The 21,104-nt window shown below is 43.4% G+C and overlaps 1 protein-coding gene across 1 annotated transcript in view; it reads left to right on the top strand.

The window, feature by feature from the left end:
* PSMF1 (proteasome inhibitor subunit 1) overlaps positions 1-19,033 on the top strand; it is a 39,135-nt gene extending 20,102 nt beyond the window's left edge. Inside the window, exons 5-7 of the mRNA XM_014845005.3 lie at positions 16,700-16,753; positions 17,894-18,052; positions 18,605-19,033. Of these exons, the coding sequence (XP_014700491.2) occupies positions 16,700-16,753; positions 17,894-18,052; positions 18,605-18,656 (265 nt within the window). The 3' untranslated portion in view covers positions 18,657-19,033. The remainder of the gene's footprint in view (positions 1-16,699; positions 16,754-17,893; positions 18,053-18,604) is intronic.
* Positions 19,034-21,104: the final 2,071 nt, after the last annotated feature.

The following is a 21,104-nucleotide window of genomic DNA, read 5'->3' as shown; positions in this document are numbered from 1 at the left end:
GGACAGCCAGACATTACGTGTCTTCTAATGTGATGCGATAGTGATTCACAGTAACCTGAATCTAGATCTAACTCCCAGTTTAGGAGAAGCATGAGGGAGAGAACAACAAGGTAAACAGACACATGAGGACACGTGTTCCAGCTGAACCTGGAGCGTGAAAAATTTTTACAGGATAAATTGACCTTGTGTTTTCCATCAAATGAATGGCATGGGGAGGTGAGTGAGAAAGGGGGTTGTTATTAAAAGACTCATCTCAACTAAATACGATGTTGGACCTTGTATGAATCTTGATTCAAACAAACTCATTCTAAAAATCATTTTTGAGACATTTGGGGAAATTTAAACCTGGATCAGGTATCAGATAACATTAAGAATTACTGCTAATTTTGTTAGGTGAAATAATTAAATTCTAGTTATGTTTTTAAAAAAGTCTTTATCTGTTACACATGTTGAATGAAGTCTTTATGGGTGAAGTGACATGTCTGGGATTTGCTTTAAAATAATTTCACCCTCTAAACAAGTAAGACCTTGGGAAGTGAGCATAGGTGAAGTAAGAATGGTAGAATATTGATAATTATTGAAACCGAGTAGAAGGGTACACTGGGTTTCATAAATTACACTATTCATACTGTTTTTTGGTCCATTTGAAAATTTCCTTAATAATGAGTTTTTTATTGATATCAATCCTTCACAAACTTCCAAAAAAATAGAAGAGGAGGGAATACTTCCCAATTCATTCTGTGAGGCCAGTAGTGACCTGATACCAAAGACATCACAAGAAAACTGCAAACCAGTATCCCTTATGAGTATAGATGTAAAAATCCTCGACGAAATAGTATCAAAACAAATCCAGGATGTAGAAAGGATTATAGGGCATGACCAAATGAAATTTATCGTAGAAATGGTTGGCTTAACATCTGAAAGTAAATGAGTAAAATACACCATATTAATAGAACAAGGACAAAAAACCACGTTTATCTCAGTAGACAAAGAAAAAGCATTTGACAAAATCCAGCACCCTTTCGTGATAAAAGCATTCAGCAATAGAAGGAAAGTTCCTCAACCCAATAAAGAGCATCTGCAAAAAGCCCACAGCTAACATCCTACTTAGCTGGGAAAGATGGAATGGTTCCCCCTAAGATCAGGAACAAGGCAAGGATGTCTGCCCTTGACGCTTTCATACAACATTGTGCTTGATATTCTAGCCAGGGCAATCACTCAAGAAAAAGAGGACAAGAAATCCAGATGAGAAAGTAAGAAGGAAAACAATGTCTATCTGCCAATGACGTGGGATCTTATACGTAGACTATCTGAAGGGATCCTCTAAAAACACTTTTGGAACTAATAAATGAATTCAGCAGTGTGATAGGATACAAGATCAATAAACAAAAACCAATTCTATTTCTATACATTAGCAGTAAACTATCTGAAAACACTACCACTCAGTTACTTTTGTCTCATCCCAAGATTATTGGCTTTTTAAGTGTGTATCCCCTCTTCTCCCCTTTGCCCTACTTTTTCACATCTTGTGTCTGCTGGACCTGTGCCTTGCATGTTTTTGACGAGTTTTCTCTTCAGCACTGTTTCCCTGTGGGTTCAGGGATTCTTAGGGCTTGGCGCCCACTCTTGAGGCACGCACTGTCCCTTTAGCATGGGAGACAGGTGAGTGAATAAGAGTGGTAACTGCCGGTAAAGAGGTTAGTGCAGAGATCCTTCCTGGGTAGCCTGGGAGAGCTTCTTGGAGGAGGAGCTGCGTCTTCACGGGGAAGAGGAGAAGTATTCCTTGAGCTCCTTTTCATGTGTCTGCATTATTTCTTAACATTTCTTTCAGGGGGAAGGTTGTTCCAGGCTGAGAGAGCAACAGGCCAGAGGCATCAAGGTCTGAAAGCCTGGGACTGTTCCTGAAGTTAGGCTAGAGAAAGAATTCGTGTTTGGACTCGTAGGATGTAACAGCTGTGGAGGATGGGACTAGACTTTCAAAAGCCCCTCATACGAAGTACATGCATCTCTCCATGGGTAGCTGGAAACCACTGAAGGATTCTGATGAGGGCAGTAGTGCCTTTGACTAAAGAGCCCGGTGGGTTGGGGGGCAGAAGGCAGAAGGGACAGAGCCTTGTCACTCCTGCATCCCATGTCAAGGAGAGAGCAGTTAGGATCACAGGTGTCCGAGGTTGATCAGCTGGGTTCACACCCTAACCTTGTAGCTTTACGTCTCATTGAGCACATTTAACCTCTCAGAGCCTCAGTTTCCTCATCTGCACCTTGGGAATTATAATGTCTGTCTCAGAGATTTCTTAGGGTTGACTGTGATGATGGATGTCACGTGTTGAGTTTATTTCTCAGAATATAGTAGATGTTAAGTAAACATTCAGCAGATCCCATTCAGGTAGTAGGCATAGATGAAAACAAGACTGAAGGTAGAGGGTCTCCCAAAAGAGAGAACCTTGTTTTATTTTTTTAAATACGTAGCCTTTTCCCTCCAGGAGAGGATTTAGTGTGGTAGAGCTGCTTAGGTGTGAGAATATCAACCCAGAGGGTGTGTTGGGCGACTGTCTTTAGGCCCAGGCCCTTTATGGACATCGTTTGCGTTATCAACATTGGCCTCATTTATCGAGAATAGGAGTAACTGCCTTTTCTTGGCTGTCCACCATGTGTTGACCCCTGAACAAGATGCTTTCATTTATGGTTGCTCATCTTCCAGACAGCCCTACAAGATGATCAGTGGCATCTCTACAGGGGGAGGAAATAGTGGATAGGGAGGTAGCGTAACTTCCCAGAGTTATCTCTCTGGGAGGGTGAAGACTAGGGTTTACCCCTGTCCGGGTCTGATCAGAAGCTTATGCTTTCCCCAATGCACCCTTCAGTTTTAGCTCAAGTAATAACCAATTTGTGTACAAGGTCAGTGTAGTGAGTGCACACTGATAATGGAGAAAAATCCATCTGCTGTTCACCTCTCAGTTAGGTCTTTCTCAAGCAAGCCTCTCTCCCAGGACTAGGACGTGAACGGGATGAGATGGTTGGCAGAGGAGGTGGAATGTTTAGCAGGCCTTTGTCAGCCACTAGCGAGCTGACAGCCTGTCAGGTCTTCCCTCTGTAGTGACCTCACCTCCCTCCACCCCCACTCCTTGCAAGCCCCCTTCCTCTGTCAGCACAGATGTCTAAAACAACACCAATTCCTTTAGCCCCCACTACCGCCATGTTGCTGGGCAACGAGGCACTCACACTTCCACCTTTTCGTTTTTCCCTCAATGCTTGATTTGGGGGCGAGGCTGTAGGGCAGGAAGAAGGGAAAGTGCAGCACAGCAATGGGCCCATCTGGCTGCTGGGGCGTTAATTACCCCAACCCTGAGCTTAGCTTGTGCTCCAGTAGTAAGGGGCAGCCTCTGCCCCTTCCCACAAGACACAGTCCTGTGTCTCACCCCTTGCCTTCCACACCCCCATCTTGCCTGTCCCACACCTGGAAACCTCCAGATGCAAACCGAAGTTGGGATGTTCGCCTCAGTGCATAAAGAGATTTGCTTTCCTAAACGTGTGGTGACGTGTGTCCAGAGCTTATCAGAGTACTGGATCTGCTGATTTGATGCTGAATGCTTCTAGGCTTTGGGTATAGATGGAGAGGGTATTCCATTGTGTTGGAGAATTGAGGGTGAAAAGTAGGTCTGTCCTACTCCTGAGATCTCTAGGGAAGAATTAACTGAAAACAGCCCATCTGTAAGGGAAGTTTTTTTCATCTAAGCCTGACTTTTTTTTGTGGTTGTCATTACAATTCTAATCCATTTCCCTTTCCTCCATCTGTCCTCAGTCAGGAGACTGTATGCCCCAAATCCTGTTCCTTGTTTTGCAAAACCAGTTTTTCCTATGCTTAACCAGCTTTGCTAAAAATAAATCCTCAGATATAAAGCTCTTGTTTATGTCATTCAAAATTCATTTTCAATCCCAATCAGTCTGGATGTGTATTTTTTAAATGCTATCAATATTTTGTGATTTACATTTTCTTTTTGAAATTTAACCATTCATTTACTAAAGTGCTGAACATATGTTTTTTAATATCTGATATTTTATTTTACTGATATGCCTAACCTCCATGGCGTATTTCAAGCCTGTCCAGTTTTTCATTTTAAATAGTACACTATGAACAATCTATATAAATTTTTCTTTTACTTCCTTGAGTTATATTTCCTATGGTGACAGATCTCAAACTTTTTGGTCTCAGGAACCCTCTTTCACTCTCAAAAATTAATGAGGAACTCAAAGAGCTCTTGTTTGTTTGGGTTATATCTATCAATATTTATCGTGTTAGAAATTACAGCTGAAAAATTTTTTAAATGCACATTTATTCATATGTTTAAAAATAGCAGTAAACTCATGTGTTAACATAGATAACAAATTTTATGAAAGTAACTATATTTTCAAAGCAAAAAACTTAGTGAAAAGAGCGATATTGTTGTATGTTGCTGCAAATCTCTCTAATATCTGGCATAGAAGACAGCTGGATTCTTGTTTCTGCTTCTGCATTTAGTCTCCAGGTGATAATGTTGTTTTTGTTGAAGCCTTAACACAAGTAGGTTGTTGGAAAAGAGAGGGGTAGTTTAATAATCTTTTCAAATAATCATGGATACTCTGCGTTATAGTAGTCCCTCCTTATCTGCAATTTCCCTTTCCGTGGTTTCAGTTACCTGTGGTCAACCTCAGTCCAAAAATGTTAAATGGAAAATTCCAAAATAAACAATTCATAAGTTTTAAATTGTACACCATTCTGAGAAGCATGATAAAATTTCGGCCATCCCACGCCGTCCTGCCCAGGACATGAATCATCCCTTTATCCAGCATGTCCATGCTGGGTGTGCCACCCGCCTGTTAGTCACTTAATAGCCATCTCTGTTATCAGATTGTGGCAGTATCACAGTGCTTGTGTTCAAGTAACCCTTATTTTACTTAATAATGTCCCCAGAGCATAAGAGTAGTGATGCTGGCAATTTGGGTATGCCAAAGAGAAGCCCTAAACTGCTTCCTTTAAGTGAAAAGGCAAAAAGTTCTTGACTTAATAAGGAAAGGAAAAAAAATCACATTCTGAGGTTACTAGGAGCTACAATAACTTTTATTACAATATGTGGTCATATTGTTCTATTTTATTATTAGTTGTTAATCTGTTACTGTGCCTTGTTTATAAATTAAACTTTATTGTAGGTATGTACATATAGGAAAAAACATAGTATATATATGGTTTGGCACTGTCTGTGTTTTCAGGATCCACTAGGGCTCCTGGAAGGTATCCCCTGTGGATAAGGGGGGACCACTGTATACCAAAATTTGACAGGTGATGGTTTCTTTAAGGGTTAGTGGCAATGTAGAATCTGAATCCGTATCAGTGCATTATTACGTTAAAACCAACTGGTCTATCATGCCTTTGAATGGGTCATTTTTTACCCATGCATGATATTGGAAAATCATGTCTTGGTCATTTGGAAAATATTCACTGAGGTGTACAGATGTGCCTAACATTGACACGTTTTCTTACACAATATCAAAAAATCACAGTCATTGGTATCACGGATCTCATCAGCATTAGCACTGAGAAGCCATCAAGCTAGCAGTAAACACAAATTTCCAAATTGCTAATTTTCATTTGAAAGCTTGAATTTTATCATTGGCAACATATACTGTCAGTTGTTTTCCTTGAAGTAACAGGCTCACATTGTTTTTGAGAAAATGTCTACTGTGTAACCAAGTCTGAATAACCATGGTTTGTTTGTCAGTCATTCTTTCAAATAAAAATGTTTTTCATGAAAAAATGGCTACTGCAGCTAGCAATTTAAACAACTGCAGAAGAGCTTTTCTTTCAGACAGCCATTGTATTTCTGTATGCAAAGGAAATGTTTTATGCTATTTTCCATTGCATCACACAGAACGTTAAAAGAAGTGGACTCAATTGCTATTTTAGAACACTTGGTAATTTTTGCTACTTCATCAGGACATTCTAAAGCAAACTGGATGTGTGTGGGGGGGCTGGCGAGGGAGGAGACAGGTCCTGCTGGTTTAGTGCCACCACTTTGATTCCTGCCAAGGCGTCAGCAGTTCCACTCACCATTGGTTCTGCACCATCAGTGAAAATAGCAGTCAGCACTGTGAAAAAAGTAGATAGCTTCCAACGTGAAATAGTTTTGACCTCCTGGACCCCCTGAAATGAATGTCTCAGGGGTCCCCAAGGGCTCCATGGACCACATTTTGAATCTTCTTTTTTTTCATGTCTACAAGCCATGTGGATTTCCTCTTTTGTGAAGAGTCTGTTCAAGTCTCTTGCTCATTTTTCTATTGGGTTATCTTGTCTTTTTATGATTTGTAGGCATTGCTTATATATTGTGGATTTAACTCCTTTGTCGGACATACGTACTATAAATATCTTCCCTCTGTAGCTTGCCTTTTCACTCTGTTAATGATGGGGTTTTTTAATTAACATCTTCTTAATATTTTATGTAATCTAGCTTATCAATGCTTTCCCTTTATGTTTGGTGCTTTTTTGATCTGTTTGAGAAATCTTTGCCCTACCCCGAGATCATGGAGAATTTCTCATATATTTTTTTCTAGAAGCTTTGTTGTTTTACCTTTTATTTAGTTATACAATCCCTTTGAAATTAATTTGTATGTGTAGTGTGAGATATATTCATATTTTACCATTTTGATAGCCAGTTGATCCAGCACCATATTTTGAAAAGAATTATCCTCTACCTGTGCCACCTTAGTAATTAAATTTTTGTTTTTCATCACTTGTGAAACTGTTATTTCCTATTAAAATTTGCCCTCATTCTTTTCTTGGAGCCAAATAATCTTAATCTGTTTGATTTTTTTTTACCGTGGAGGCATGGTTAGTTCAATAATATTTATATACTGTTTATTGAGTGCCAAGTATTTCAGACAACATGCTAGGCATTTCATCCACATGCTCTTATTAAATCCTCTCAACCCCGTGAGATCAGGAAGAGCTATCCCCGTTTTACAAGTAAGGAAACTGCGGTTCATGTATAATAATGAACTTGATAAACCAGTAAGAAGCAGAACTTGTGTTATAATACTAGAATACTGGATACCACTTGTTGAATTCTTTATCATGTACCAGGTGTTATGCTTTTATAAACATTCTCATTTAATCTGTCTAACAACCCTGAGAAACAGGTACTATTGTCTGTATACAGGAGAGAAAGCTAGGGCTTAGAGGTTTCGTGACTTGCCCAGCTCACACAGCTGTTAAATGGGAAAGCCGGAATTTGAATGTGGGTCTTACTCTAAAGCCTTTGCTTTTATCCTGTGTGCAGTTTCTTATCCCCAAGTGGTCTGTTTAAGTGTCCATTATGTGTGAAGCACTGCACTCGGCACTGGGAGTAGATGATGAGGTGTCGTCCCAACCTTCACGGAGTTCACAGTCGATTAGGGCTGATTGCCCTTTTCATTCCAGGTCCTAAGTGTTTTTAAAGCAACGGCAGAAGTATGTCTGAGGTCTGCTGAAGCACAGAGAAGGGTGGTTCTTCTGAAGGCTCACGTGGGACAGGGTAGAAGGAAAGGCTTCACAGAGATAATGCCTGATGAGCTAAATTTTAAAGGACTGATACAAATTCAGTGGTTTTGGGGGTAATTGGCATTTATGACAAGGAACAGTGGGTCCAAATGGGGTTATGAAGTCATCTCGTGTGGTGGAGAGCAGGGGGGTTATGTTTCACTTGTGCTGGCCTCTGAGGGGAGAACAGGTGAATGTGAGCACCACGTCACAAGGGGCCTTATGTACAAGGAGCTGGATTTGATTCTGGGGTGATAGGAGCCGTCAAAATGTTTTGGGTATAAAGTGATCTGGTTGGGACCCCTTTAGCCATTGACTTTTTTCTCTCCATGAATCCCAGTTAGATTGTGATAACTAACATGGTTAATAGTTGTTGAGCCCTTGCTGTGTGCCAAGCACTTACATTAAGTGTATAATCTCTTAATCCTCATAACAAGAGAACAAAGTAGGTGCTACTGTTATCCCCATTTTATAGAAAAGAAAACTGAGGCACAGAGAGGTTAATTAACTTGCCCAAAGCAGCATGGCTTATAAATATTGGAATAGGATTCAGCCTTTAGTATTTCCTCCTTTTGACACATTTATCAGCAATTGCTTCAAAAGAAACTGTGTTGGCTTAGATTGTTCCAAGAACAAAGAGGAAGCTGGTGTGGGTGGAGCACAGTAAACCGGTGGGGTAGAGATAGGAGGTGACCCTGTAGGGGTAAGCACGGACCAGTTCATCTAGAGCCTTGGGGTCAAGATCAGGAGCAGTGGGAAGCCACTGGGTGTGTTTAACAACAGAGGGGCTTCATGTTGTTTACATTTTTTAATCCCTCTGGCTCCTTTGTAGAGAGTGGAGTCTAGAGGGACAGGAACGGAAACAGAAGACCGCGTAAGGGTCTGACACAGGCACTCAGGCAAGCAGTAATGGTGGTAGGTGCTGACAGACTGGGGAGATGATCTGCGGTGTATTGGGAAGTATACCTGACAGGACTTGCTGATGGGTTGGCTTAAAGAAGGGAAGAAAAATCAAGGATGATGCAAGGGTTTTTTTAGCCTAAGTCATTTCTAATTTTGGGCTACCATCGCTAACGCGTCAGGGAATGTTTTATGCAACTTAGAGCACATCTCTGAATATTTCCTTAGCATGCATTCCTGAGAATAGAGTTACTACATTAAGGACTAAGCCTCTTTTTAAAGATTTTGATACATATTTCCCAGTTCCCCTCCTAGACAGTTGTATTAGTTGGCATTCCCACTCTATTTTGATGTCATTTCTCTTGCCATTGCTGGAGTTAGTTTCCTTTTTCTTTTAAATTGTTTAGAAAAGCATCATCCCCATAACATTGTAAGTTAACTGAACCCAAATTCAGTGCCTTGTTGTTATAAGGCTGAGGTCCCCAGTCCTCACTGGCCGTTGGCTGGGGGCCTCTCTCTTAGCTCCTCCTGCCTTTCTTCTCACATGGCCTTCTCCATCTTCAAAGCTAGCAGCAGTGTCAGGTCCTCAAGTCCTTCTTGTGCTTCCAGTCTTCCCTTTTGCCTTCTCTTCTGCCTCCAACCAGAGAAACTTCTCGGCTTTTAAGGGCTGTGTGGTTAGCCCACCCAGATATCTCCCCCTTTCAAAGTCAGTTGTGCCATAGAACATGCAACAATCACAGGAGTGATTTCCCATCATTTATGGGTTCTGGGGATTTAGGGGTTTGGAATATTGAAAGGGGGCCATTTCTAGAAGGTTTCCCTACCTCACAGTCTACCCTCTCGCCTCCCAAATGCAATATACATGCCCCCTTCCCCAAGATTCACAGGAGTCTCATGCCATTACTGCATCAGCTCAGTCTAAAATCTTACCGAAATCTCATCAGCTTGAAGGACCCAAATTTCACCCTCTAAATAGCACGACTCAGTGAGCACAACTCCTTTCTATCTGTTGACCAGAGAAACAGGTTGTATGTTCCCATCATACAGTGGTGGGACAGGCAGAAGATAGCAGTTATTGATTTCTAGCATAGAAGAAACTGTGTGCACAAAAGTTATTAATTACAGCAGCAGTTATAGTTATCCACACCAGAAGCAATACCAGTACCTACAGTAGAAGATTAAGTAAATTTTAAAAATTTTCTTCACTTGAATGAATATTACTTGGCTATTAAAAAATTTAATATCAAAGGCCAACAACTTGGGAAATATGGGACATAGTGGAGGAAAACACTGGGATCTAAAATTATACTTGTAATGTTACAATTATATGAAAACATGCTGATAAAAGAGGACTAGGAAAGACCAGGACAAATCATTGTTAAAATAAGGTTATGGTCACATTTTTCTTAGAATTTTTTAGTGTAATTTATGCATATCTTTTCTCTTTTTCTCTCTTTTAAAAATCTGTTCACTTAGTCGAAATGCAGTATTTCCCAACCATTCTCAGTCCCTGATTCACCTTTGAATTCATAGAACATCCTCGGGGTGGGAAGAGGGAAGGTTTGGTGCCCTGCTTGTTCTGAGCACTCTAACTGGGGCTCTACATGCACGTGTGCCCACACTTCTTGTCTACACTCAGCAGCATCTCCAGTTCCCCAGTCCTGGATTTCCACACTTGGCAGAACAAGGTAAATAAACCCAGATCACAAAAGTTCGCCAGCTTGAACTTGTACCCTGACCAGGAAGTAGCCTAACTCTTTGTGCTTCCCAGACTAGCAAAGTCAGATCACCTGGGAGATCGTGGAAAATGCACAATCTCAGATTCCACCCTTGATCTTTTGAGTTGGAACCTGCATTTTAGCAAGATCCCCTCCCAATTCATGTGCACATTACAGTTTGAGCAGAACTGACCTAGATGGTTCAGACAACACTGTGAAAACCCACCCAGGGATTAGGGTCTGGAAATCTTCAGGTCATTGCTGCTTGGTGCTCTGTGAAACCACAGCGGGCACCCCTAGAGAAGTTTGATGTGCGGATTAAAAGCTTCATGGGGCTGGCCCCGTGGCCGAGTGGTTAAGTTCGCGCGCTCTGCTGCAGGCGGCCCAGTGTTTCGTTAGTTCGAATCCTGGGCGCGGACATGGCACTGCTCATCAGACCACGCTGAGGCAGTGTCCCACATGCCACAACTAGAAGAACCCACAACGAAGAATACACAACTATGTACCGGGGGCTTTGGGGAGAAAAAGGAAAAAATAAAATCTTTAAAAAAAACAAAAAACAAACAAAAAAAAAAGCTTCATGTTCACACCCGGCAGTCACCTCTGGGTGCAGACCAGCAGTTATGTTAAAGGCAGCCATATTAATGTTCTGCCTTGGATCAGAGCCTGGGTTTAGAATGTTCTGGTTCTGGAGTAAACACACTCCATCCTGACTTTTCCACTGACTGCAGCTGCACAGAATGCATGGAGTGGCTATTTGAGGACTCTGAAAAGTAGTAGCAGGTAGATTGGGGAGGAAGACGAGAGTTTGAGGTACCACCAAAGTGGCAGTGAATTCACCATTGTCCCCGTTCAGTATCCTCTAGTCTAAACTCAAAGCCCAGGATGAGGCAGTGGACGTCAGCATGAACAGAGAGCACTCCAGGAGAGCCCTCCCATTCTGACTGGAGAGGGAGAAAGGAGTCTACTAATGCACGTCCCCGTTCAGTATCCTCTAGTCTAAACTCAAACCCCAGGATGAGACAGTGGACGTCAGCATGAACAGAGAGCACTCCAGGAGAGCCCTCCCATTCTGACTGGAGAGGCTGAAAGGGGTCTACTAACGCCCAGGGGGACCAGAAAAATTTCCTGTGTCTCTTCTTCCTCTTCTCCACTTTTTTTGCTCCCCAGCCTGTGGCAGTCCACAAACACCTAAAACTGGGGGAGAAGAACCTTCCTTTCCAGTAAGAAGACTTGTCTCAAGAGTATAGGGTGAACCATTCTTGTGTTTTTTCCTCTTTGTCCTCCCATCACTTTACACAGGCACGTGGACACAGTCATAGTCAGGGGAAGTGCATGGCAGAGCACGATAAATAAAGCCCCAGCTTTCTGGCCAGAGGACCAAATAAAGAACCCCAAGGAACTGAAAAGTACCAAGGAGGTCACAGAAAGGGAGAATCTCAGAAAGCAACTCCATAAAGTTGTTTATGGACTCCTGGCCTTACCTGCAAACTGTACGTAAGTGGATCTGATCCTAGACAGCATACCAAAGACTTTGAGAACAGAACTACGAGATAAAATAGCCTACTCCTGGGTCTCAGAGTGACCACTGGGTAGCACGTACACGGTACAGCACTGAACAACACTGCAAAAACTTTGAAAACAGTACTGACATTGAGATTAGAACTTGGAGCCCAAACCCAGCTGGGTTGACTGCCTGCTAAAGCAAAAGTATTGGGATTCTCCCAAAGCCTCATAACAAAATTTTCAAAATGTCTGGAATACAATCCAAGATTACTAGGCATACAGAGAATGAAGAAAATTTCAACTCAGAAAAAGACAGTCCATAGATAGAATACCAAGATGACAGAGATGTTGGAATTGTCTGACAAAGACATAAAGCAGCTATAACAAAAATGCTCCAAGAAGTGAGGGCAAACAGTCTTGAAATTAATGGAATGATAGAAAGTCTCGGCAAAGAAATAGAAGATATAAAAAAGAACCAAATGGAAATTTTAGAACTGAAAAATACAATGATCAAAATAACCTCACTGAATGAAGGAGTATCAGAATGGAGATAACAGAGGAAAGAGTTAATGAACTTGAAGATAGATAATAGAAATTATCCTGTCTGAACAACAGAGAGAAAAAAGATTTAAAAATAAACAGTTTCAGGGACCTGTGGGACAATTATAAAAGGTCTAACATTGGGGCCATCAGAGTCTTAGGAGAGAAGAAAGAGTGCAGTACAGAAAAATTACTTGAAGAAAATAATAGCCAAAAGCTTCTCAGATTTGGCAAAAGACGTAAACCTACAGATTCAAAAAGCAAATCATAAATAGGATAAACCCAAAGAGGTTCATGCCCAGATGTATAATCAAACTGCTGAAAACTAAAAATGAAGAAAAAAATGATGAAAGCAGCTAGAGATGAACAACACATTGCTTATAGAGGAATAAGAATTTGGACGATTGTGTATTTCCCATCAGACACCATGGAGACCAGGAAGAAGTAGACCAAGGTTCTTAACATATGGAGAAAAAAGAATTGTCAACCCAGAATTCTATATCCAGTGAATATTTCACCTTTCTTTTCAAAGCATATTAAGATATTCTTAGTGAAAGGAAACTAAGGGAATTCATAGTCAACAGATCTTCTCAAAAGGAATTGCTAAAGGAAGTTCATCGGACAGAAGGGAAATGAGACCAGATGGAAAATTAGAGCATCAGGAAGAGCATTAGAAATGATAAATACCTGAATGAATATAATAGACTGTTTTTCTCTTGAATTTTCTAAAATATGTTTTACAACTGAAAGCAAAAATTATAACATCTCAATGTATGTAGATGTAATATGTGACAAGTGTGACGTCAAGGGAGGATAATAAGATCTATGTATGCTGCTGAGGTTTCTACCTTCCCCTTTAAATGGCAACATACTTTTTCTAAGTAGACTGAAAAGTTAAGTGTGTATATTGTAATTCCTTGAGCAACCACTGAAAAAAGCACAAAGAGGTCTATTGAAAAACACTAATTCAAACTGAATTTTCAGAAAAGAGGAAACAAATGGAAAACAGAAGGAGCAATTGGAAAAACAATAATAAAATGGTAGATCTAAATCTCAACGTATCATATTAAATCACATTAAATGTAAATGGCCTCAACACACCAATAAAAAGAGCATGGGTTTTGAAGTTGGGCAGACCTGGTCTGAAATCTCTCTTGGCCACTTACTGCCTATGTGGCCTTGTGCAAGAAACCTTGCTTCTTGAACCTCAGTTTCCTCATCTATCTTTAAAATAGGAATAAAAATCATACATACTCAGAGGGCTGCTGCAAAGATGAAATAAGATAATATATGTAAGGAGCTCAGCACATCCATCTGTTAAGAAAGTAAGGGAGATACGTGTTTGCTCATATGTGCAGTGTATTGGAAGGACGTTCAAGAAATGGTGCTGTTCGTTGTCTGTGGGAAGACCTGGTAGGCTTGGAGACAGCGGTGAGAGGGAGATTTTTTTTTACTTTTACAGGTCCACTGTCTCCTATCTACAATTCTGAAATCAGAAGAGCTCTGAAAACGAAGTTTCTTTTCATAAGATTGGTGCCAAGCCTTATTTGGTAGCAAAACCTGACCTAAAGTGGCATGAAGCTCCTTATATGTTCATTTATCTCACTTACTTGTAAATACTCATTCATTTTGCAGAAGTATTAGGGTATTGGTTACAGAGTGCTGCTTGGGAGTGTCACACAGTGTATGTTAGGTGTACCCTTCTGACCTTTCTAAAATATGAAAAAGTCTGAATTCTAAAACACATCTAGCCTGAGATTATAGACCTGTATATCCTTTTTTTTACCCTTTAATTTTGAAACTGGTGAATGCATTACCTTATTTAGTAAATTATTTATTTAGTAAATAAAATTTTAGAAATTAATCTTTTAAAAACTAAATTTAGCATAGGCCTGACACCAAGCAAGCTGTCGGTAAATGGTGGCTGCTTTTATTCCATTCTTCGAGCCTTTCTTGTCAACAAATCTGTTCATGTCCACACTACATTTTACCATCATGGCAGACCCTGTGAGTGTTACAACTTAGATTTACATCTTAAAAGACTGAGGTTCAGAGGTTTCTGACAGACCTCTGCCAGCCAGCTAAGCTAATCGCCATCCAGAGTCCGAGGCCCATCTTCTGACTCCCAGTCCTGAGGCCTTTCCAGTGCACCAGACCTCGGCCATTAGAATGGCATTGGCTGGATTTGTGTGCCCAAGAGAGGCTTGTTTTTATGGAAGAGGAGAGGGGAACCCCTGAGGAGGAAGTTGTGTGTGGTCAGGATCACCCTCAAATCCCTTTTGGAGTTGGGACATACTGTCCAGTGGGCCCAGCCTGGCCATTTTGCCTACAGGGTTAGTTACAGCTCTCTTTCCTTCAGTTGATTACCAGCGCAAGTTGTAGGGGCTTGATTTTGGAGACCACGTACAAAAATTAGCATTATTTTTAATCCCCAGGACCTCAGCACATCCGGGACTGAGGCTGTTTTAAAATGGATTCTGAGCATGCACATAATGAGTTCACAGAAGTGTGCCTGTGTTACAGTGCAACTGTGTTGAGTGTGAGCCTAAAGGATATGCTGTGACACTTTCAAGTACACAAACTGTTGGGGCCGGCCTCCCAGCTGCCTTTCTAGCCTCCATTGTTCTCCATTTCTTCTCCCCTCCCCACCCTCTGTGGCCCAGGAGAGAAAAATAGAGACAGCCACATGGTCCAGGAACCATCCAGGCTCTGTTCTCCCAGGCGTTTTTATAGCCTCTAGAATCCCCTTCTCTTTGCTGCTCTGTGGGGATAGGTAAGATGCTCACTGCCCTCTGGCACCACCTGGTCTGTCCAGTGAGGCAGAATGTTGGAGGCCACTGGAAACTTTGAGTACCAGCTCCATGGACCGTGTCTTGGGAACACTAACCTAGGTCAGGAAAAATTTTTTCCCTTGGAAACCTAGCCACGTCCACCTAAATCACAATATCCTTTCCAGCCCATTAGGTAGAACTGACCGGAGAAGCACCTACTTTTGGATTTTTTCCCAGTTCTTTAATGAATGGCTTCTTACCTGTAAGCTTAGGTTAGCTGCTGTTTACAAGGCTGTCCTGAAGTCTGGCAGGAACTCGCGGTGCCCCCGAACTGGCAGGTTTGTACTGCGCGCTGGGGCTCCAAGCAGATGCCAAAGCGCACTTTTTCAAATACTCAGTCTTGTTTTATTATATCCATATCCATGTGCTTTATAGAGAAAGCCGGGAGACTATAAAGAAGAAACTCACCACCCAGGAAAAACTGTCACTGTTTATATTTTCAGTATGCTGCTGTCTAATTTTATTTATGCATACACGCCCACACACACATTTTTCACAGTTGATTTCCTAGGCTATTGATAATCCCCTTTTCCCCTACAGTTAACACTAGAGCATAAGCATTTTTCCACATTATTTTAAAGCATTCTAAGAACATTGTTTCCATGTCTGCATTTAGGGATGTACCATAATGTGTCTAACTGGTCCCCATTTAGGCCAGTCCAGTTCCCTTGATTCAAGTCTTTATGGTGATATTTTAATTTGAATTCTGTATTCTTTCCTTAAAATAGAAACGTTAAGTTATTGAATCTAAGGAATATAAAGATATATAAGACTCTTGGCAAGATAGACATATTTTGTGTATATATATTAGATAATATAAAATTGCTCTCCAGAAAGCATAGTCATTTATGGTCCTAGCACATGCATTCTCAATGAGGACAGAAATTGGTCCTTGGTGGGTGGTGAAAAGAATCTTAGAGATTATAATGGTTTGTGACCCTCCAGTGGGCTCCGGTGCATACACAGGGACACAGTAGCTGTGGTATTAAAGTCCCATTTAGGGGCCATAATGAATGGAAGGTTGAGAAACACTGTTCTGGCTGCGTGAGCACCCATCTCATTCCATCCTTGGACGCTTTTAAATCAGCTTTTGATTTTGGGTTTTAGAATAATTTTTTTTTTAACTTTTTTCTTTTGCTGAGGAAGATTAACATCCACTGCCAATCTTCCTCTTTGTAAGTAAGCCACTGCCACAGCATGGCTACTGACAGACAAGTGGTGTATGTCCATGCCCGGGAACTGAACCTGGGCCATTGAAGCTGAGCGCTACCAATCTTTACCGCTAGGCCATCGGAGCTGGCCCTAGAATAATATTTTTCTGATCTAAAAGTTCTTGGTTCTTTATACAAAGTTTAGGAACTTGAAAAAGGTGTGAATAAAATAAATTTCATCTGGAGGTTACCACTGTTAATATTTTATCTTTCTACAGATAAAATTTCTACAGAGATTGGGATTTTCCATGTTTTTAACTTTGTGTTTAGCTCTGTTCACATAATTGCCATTGTAATGTTATTAGTGTTAGTGTGTGCTAAGGACCACTCTGAAATAGCCCTTGGGTTATGGTCTCATGCAGAGATTTCCCCTGTCCCCATCCCTGGGAGCCCAGGCGCCCGGCTGCTCTGGGACTGTCGGTAATTGTCCCTTGTTTGTTTCAGGTGTGATCCCCTGGGCCCGTTTGCTGTCGGGGGAGAGGACCTAGACCCCTTTGGGTGAGTATTGCTGGGGCAGTGGCAGCAACGTAACTTGCTCTTGTGGCTTTCAGCCCCAGCTCATCGTCTAATTTTAGAGCTTTTCGTCAGTCTTCCTTTGGGTTGAAGGAGGCAGTTGTTGCTGAGCAGCTTAGAAAGAATTGCCACTTCTGCTCTGCCTTGCCCAGGGCAGCGCAGGAGAGTTCTCAGTGTTGGAGAGGGGCTGAGCAAGCCCAGCGGGTAACTCGTCTGTCGTTTTCTGGCCCCCTTTACCCTGCTGGAGGACAGTAGCCCTCCCTTGGATGGAAGGATACCGTGGGGTTTATCAGGTGCAGACTGCAGTGCACTCATTGGGCTACACACTTCAGGGCAGTTCAGGGCTATGCAGAGGTCACCTCACTTGATAAGAGGAGTCTCTGATCCCCATTAGACACTGTGTGACTCTTGTCATGCACCCAACAAAGTTATTGCAGCCTCCGCTGTACACTGTCTTCTCTGAATGATTCAGAATAGAGTTCAACCTCTGTTGCAAGGTGACTCCAAGTTGAGCATCTCATTTTTAGGCAGTGGGCAATTCACCGAAGCCTGCAGTTAAGCTTGAACAGAAACCTCAAAGTTTGGGGAGCATCAGCTCATTCATCCTAGTTTGAGCCCTGAGGTCAGGTCTCTGGAACTCCATGAGGGACAGATGCTGTCAGGAGCCAGACTTGGGCAGGCCACAGGCAGTCATAGATTGCCCCGGGGTCCTTTAAGAAAGTAAAGCAAAGAAGCGAGCAGTATGAATTGTCTGACTGCTGTTAGTTGTTAGATCTAAAGTAGTGCCCTGCAGAGCCACGTGGTGGTTCTGCGTTGACCTTGACAAGTTCTGGCACCTGTTCTCGATTAGCTGTCCCCTGTGGGTGTGGGTCATGGCAGAGATCTCAGTTTTACAGTCTCAGGGAGCATGTAGAGCTGAAAGTGCAGGGCATGTGTGCCAGGAAAGGTACTCTTTGTGTTCTTGCCCTTGCCCACTTCCTGCTGGCACTCAGGCACCCAACCACACATGTCTGCTTGATTCACCCAGAGTAGATATCTTAGTCATTCTTAGTCCATTCTTGCCTCCTTCACGTCTTCAGCAGCTCCTTGCAACACCTGCTTACCCATCGTTCCTTCTTGCCTCAGGTGTCGGAGAGGTGGCATGATTGTGGATCCCCTGAGATCCGGCTTCCCAAGAGCGATTATCGACCCCTCGTCGGGGCTCCCAAACCGGCTTCCTCCAGGCGCTGTGCCCCCAGGAGCACGCTTTGACCCCTTTGGACCCATTGGGACCAGCCCGTCTGGGTAGGTGTTCACGCAGGGCTGCTGAGAAGTAGGACCTGCTGGCAGCTCAGCTCAGTGTCGCAGAAACGAAGATGTCTGACACTAGGTGCAGAGTTGGCACTAGCTCCATCCCCTGCTGCCAGGAGAGCGGAGCCTCGTCCAGGCCCCTGCCTGATGCCTCTCCGGAGCCTTCCAGGAGCACCCCCTTCCTCAGTGCCTCCCTCCCCCCAGCTCCCCTCAGGGAGGACTCAGGGGAGGAGTTGCTGCTCACACTGCTCACTGGAGTTTTAGTGTGTGTCGGGAATTTACTGGATCCTTACATCAACACTCGTGGGTAGATATTACTATCCACATTTCACAGATGCAGAAATCGAGGCCCTGAAAGGTGAAGTAACTTATCCAAGATGGAGGATCAGGATGCAAGCCCAGGCGGTCTGGCTCTAGAGCACACGCTCTTAAACTCATGAACCACCATGTGATTCTGGAGGCAGGCTCCCTCAGCTCAGGCCCAGTCTGCCTGTGTGCCCCCGGCCTTACATCGCTCCAACTCACCAATCCCTCTTTCCATTCCAGACCTAACCCAGACCATCTCCCCCCGCCGGGCTACGATGACATGTACCTGTGAAGGCCTCAAGAATGTAACATCCCAGCCTTCCCTCCACTCTCCTGGAGCTGCCACCACTGGTCCCGTCAGCAACCGTGTTCTTGTGGGCCGGGGGCAAGGGACTCTGCCCATGTGTTTGCAGGCCGTCTGGGATTGCCTCCCCACCCCCTCTCAGAGCCAAGACGCCTGCTGCAGCTCTCCACCTGGCTGTATATAGGTCCCAAAGAGAAATCAGTGTGTCTCTCTCGCCACCAGCTCCTCCCCACTTCCCAAGGGAGACTCCGGCAACATATGCCCTCGGCCCGATGCAGTCCCACCTGCAGCGCTATAAGAACAGAACGCATTTTGGATGTTATTATTGAGAACCAAATGTCAATACAAAAATCGTGTTGCCGGTCTCCCACTCTTCTTTACTGCACAGCTCCTTCCAGTTATGAGACTTGAGAGTTTGAGTCTTTGTGGGGTTAAATGACTCTTTTCCTCCCCAGGGTCCAATCTTGCCTCTCGAGCACCTTCCCTTCATAAATTGCCCTTGCGCCTGACATCGCTAAGATGGGTCCCAGTCCAGCTGTGTGGATGAAAATGAGTGACTGGAAACTCCATAGCCACAAGGATGATTTTCGCAAGGGCAGGCACATTGCAGAAAGACTGCGTCATTCTGAAAAGGGCAGAATCCTCCAGTTCTGCCTGTCTCAGCCAGTCCTCTGGGTCTGTCTGTGCCTGGGCAATGGCAGCCTATAAACAGGAGTAAACAGAACAGACCTGAGGGCTAATCTCATTTTGGCCACCAACTTACTGAGTGACCCTAAGTCCTGTCCCCTCCCAGGGCCTTTGTGCCCTGCTGTGAAATCTGAGGTGCCTTTCCTACCTAGAATTCTGACGTCTGCTTCTGTGTATGGTGACCCCTAGGAACTGGTGCAAAAGGAAGGCAATGAAGGTTCAAGGCTTTGTGTGGTGCTTACCAACAAAGTCTGTAGCTCTCTGCCTCTCATCCCCTTTGGGGCCCAGACAGGAGTATAGGAGCATGGGCTCCATCTGAGTTTGGTGCTGAACTTCAGGAGGAGCAGGGAGCCCAGCCTCTGGAAGCCAGGGACTGGGGTAGATGGAGGAGCTAGTGAAGCAAGAAACAGCCCAGGAAGGCCTTTCACCCCCAGGGAGCCCCGCCTCTGGACGCCTGTGCCCTCCACTCAGGCCCACCTGACTTTAGTGTTCTCCGGATCCTTTTCAGCCCGAGGCCTGACAGACATGGTCAGTGATGAAGCCCTGTGCTGGAGTGGAAAGAACACCATAGAGCACCAGGCTCAGAGGCAAGAGATCAAGGCACTAGTCACTTTCGTTCCACAAGTAGCATTTCAGCCATGGGTGCGTCCTTTCACTTCGTAGTTCCTTGGGTTCCTTCCCCCAAACTAGGACATTTGTCTGTGTGCAGAGGGCTACTAGAGCCTTCCTGAGATGTCTGCTAATCTTCTGTAGCCTGGGATTGCCTGTCTGCCCTGCCTGAGAGTGGGTTAGTGGTAAGCTAAACTGGCACATGTGCCCAGGGTCAATCCAGGGTCGGGGCTGTGCCTGGGTGGGGAGGCCAGCATGAGTGAGCCCCCTGGGCATTTCTGGCAGACCCCACCTCAAGCAGTGATTAGTAAAAGACCACGTTGAAGCCTTTAGAACATCTCCGCTCTGGGGAAAGACCCAGAGGTCAGGCAGAGCTACAAATGCAACCATTAATCGTGGTCTTCTTCCTTAAGGGCTGGCAAGTGGGCGGAACGTTTGTGTTTTGAAATCGGACCATATCTGCTACCAAAAGGACTTGGGGCAATTTGCTCATGAAAGCATCCTTTACTGTAAGAGGAAGCATTTAAAGGAACATCAGACCAGAGACCACTAGACAATCAGGGAAGGGAGATAACTTTTAGGACCCTGAGTCAAGGAAAAGACAAGACTGAAACAATAAATTTGCCACTTAGATTTTCTAGTAGCAAAGATTGAAAGCATAGTCACAGACATAATTTTGTCTTCTGAAAACAGAAACTCTAGTGATTCATCTGCAGAATCAGCCATTTTCTGAGTAGGTCTCCTTGCATCCAGGACAGTGAGCAACACAGACAGTGTCTTAGGTGTTCTGTGGGGGGAAGGGAATGAGGCCGTTAGGAACTTCCAAGTCAGGCTGTCGTGCTTGTGGTCTGGGCCGCCTCCCTCCTTCCAGCCATCACCAAGTAATCACCAGCGGCAAATGGGAATAGTTCAGGTTTTGTGGAACCTGAAAAGTTGGAGCCTTAACAATAAATATCAGCACTTAATAACCTGTTCCTATTTTTGTAAATAACAGCTTTATTGAGATATACTTCACAGAATCATAAAAGTCACCCTTTTTAAAGTGTGCAATTCAGTGGTTTTTAGTATATTCACAGTGTTGTGCGTCCATCACCATATCTAATTCCTGAACATTCTTACCGCCCCAAAAGGAAACCTCAT

This window comes from Equus asinus, chromosome 15 (genome assembly GCF_041296235.1).
Source record: "Equus asinus isolate D_3611 breed Donkey chromosome 15, EquAss-T2T_v2, whole genome shotgun sequence".
NCBI classification, from domain to species: Eukaryota; Metazoa; Chordata; class Mammalia; order Perissodactyla; family Equidae; genus Equus; species Equus asinus.
This window is presented reverse-complemented; position numbering and strand designations above follow the sequence as displayed.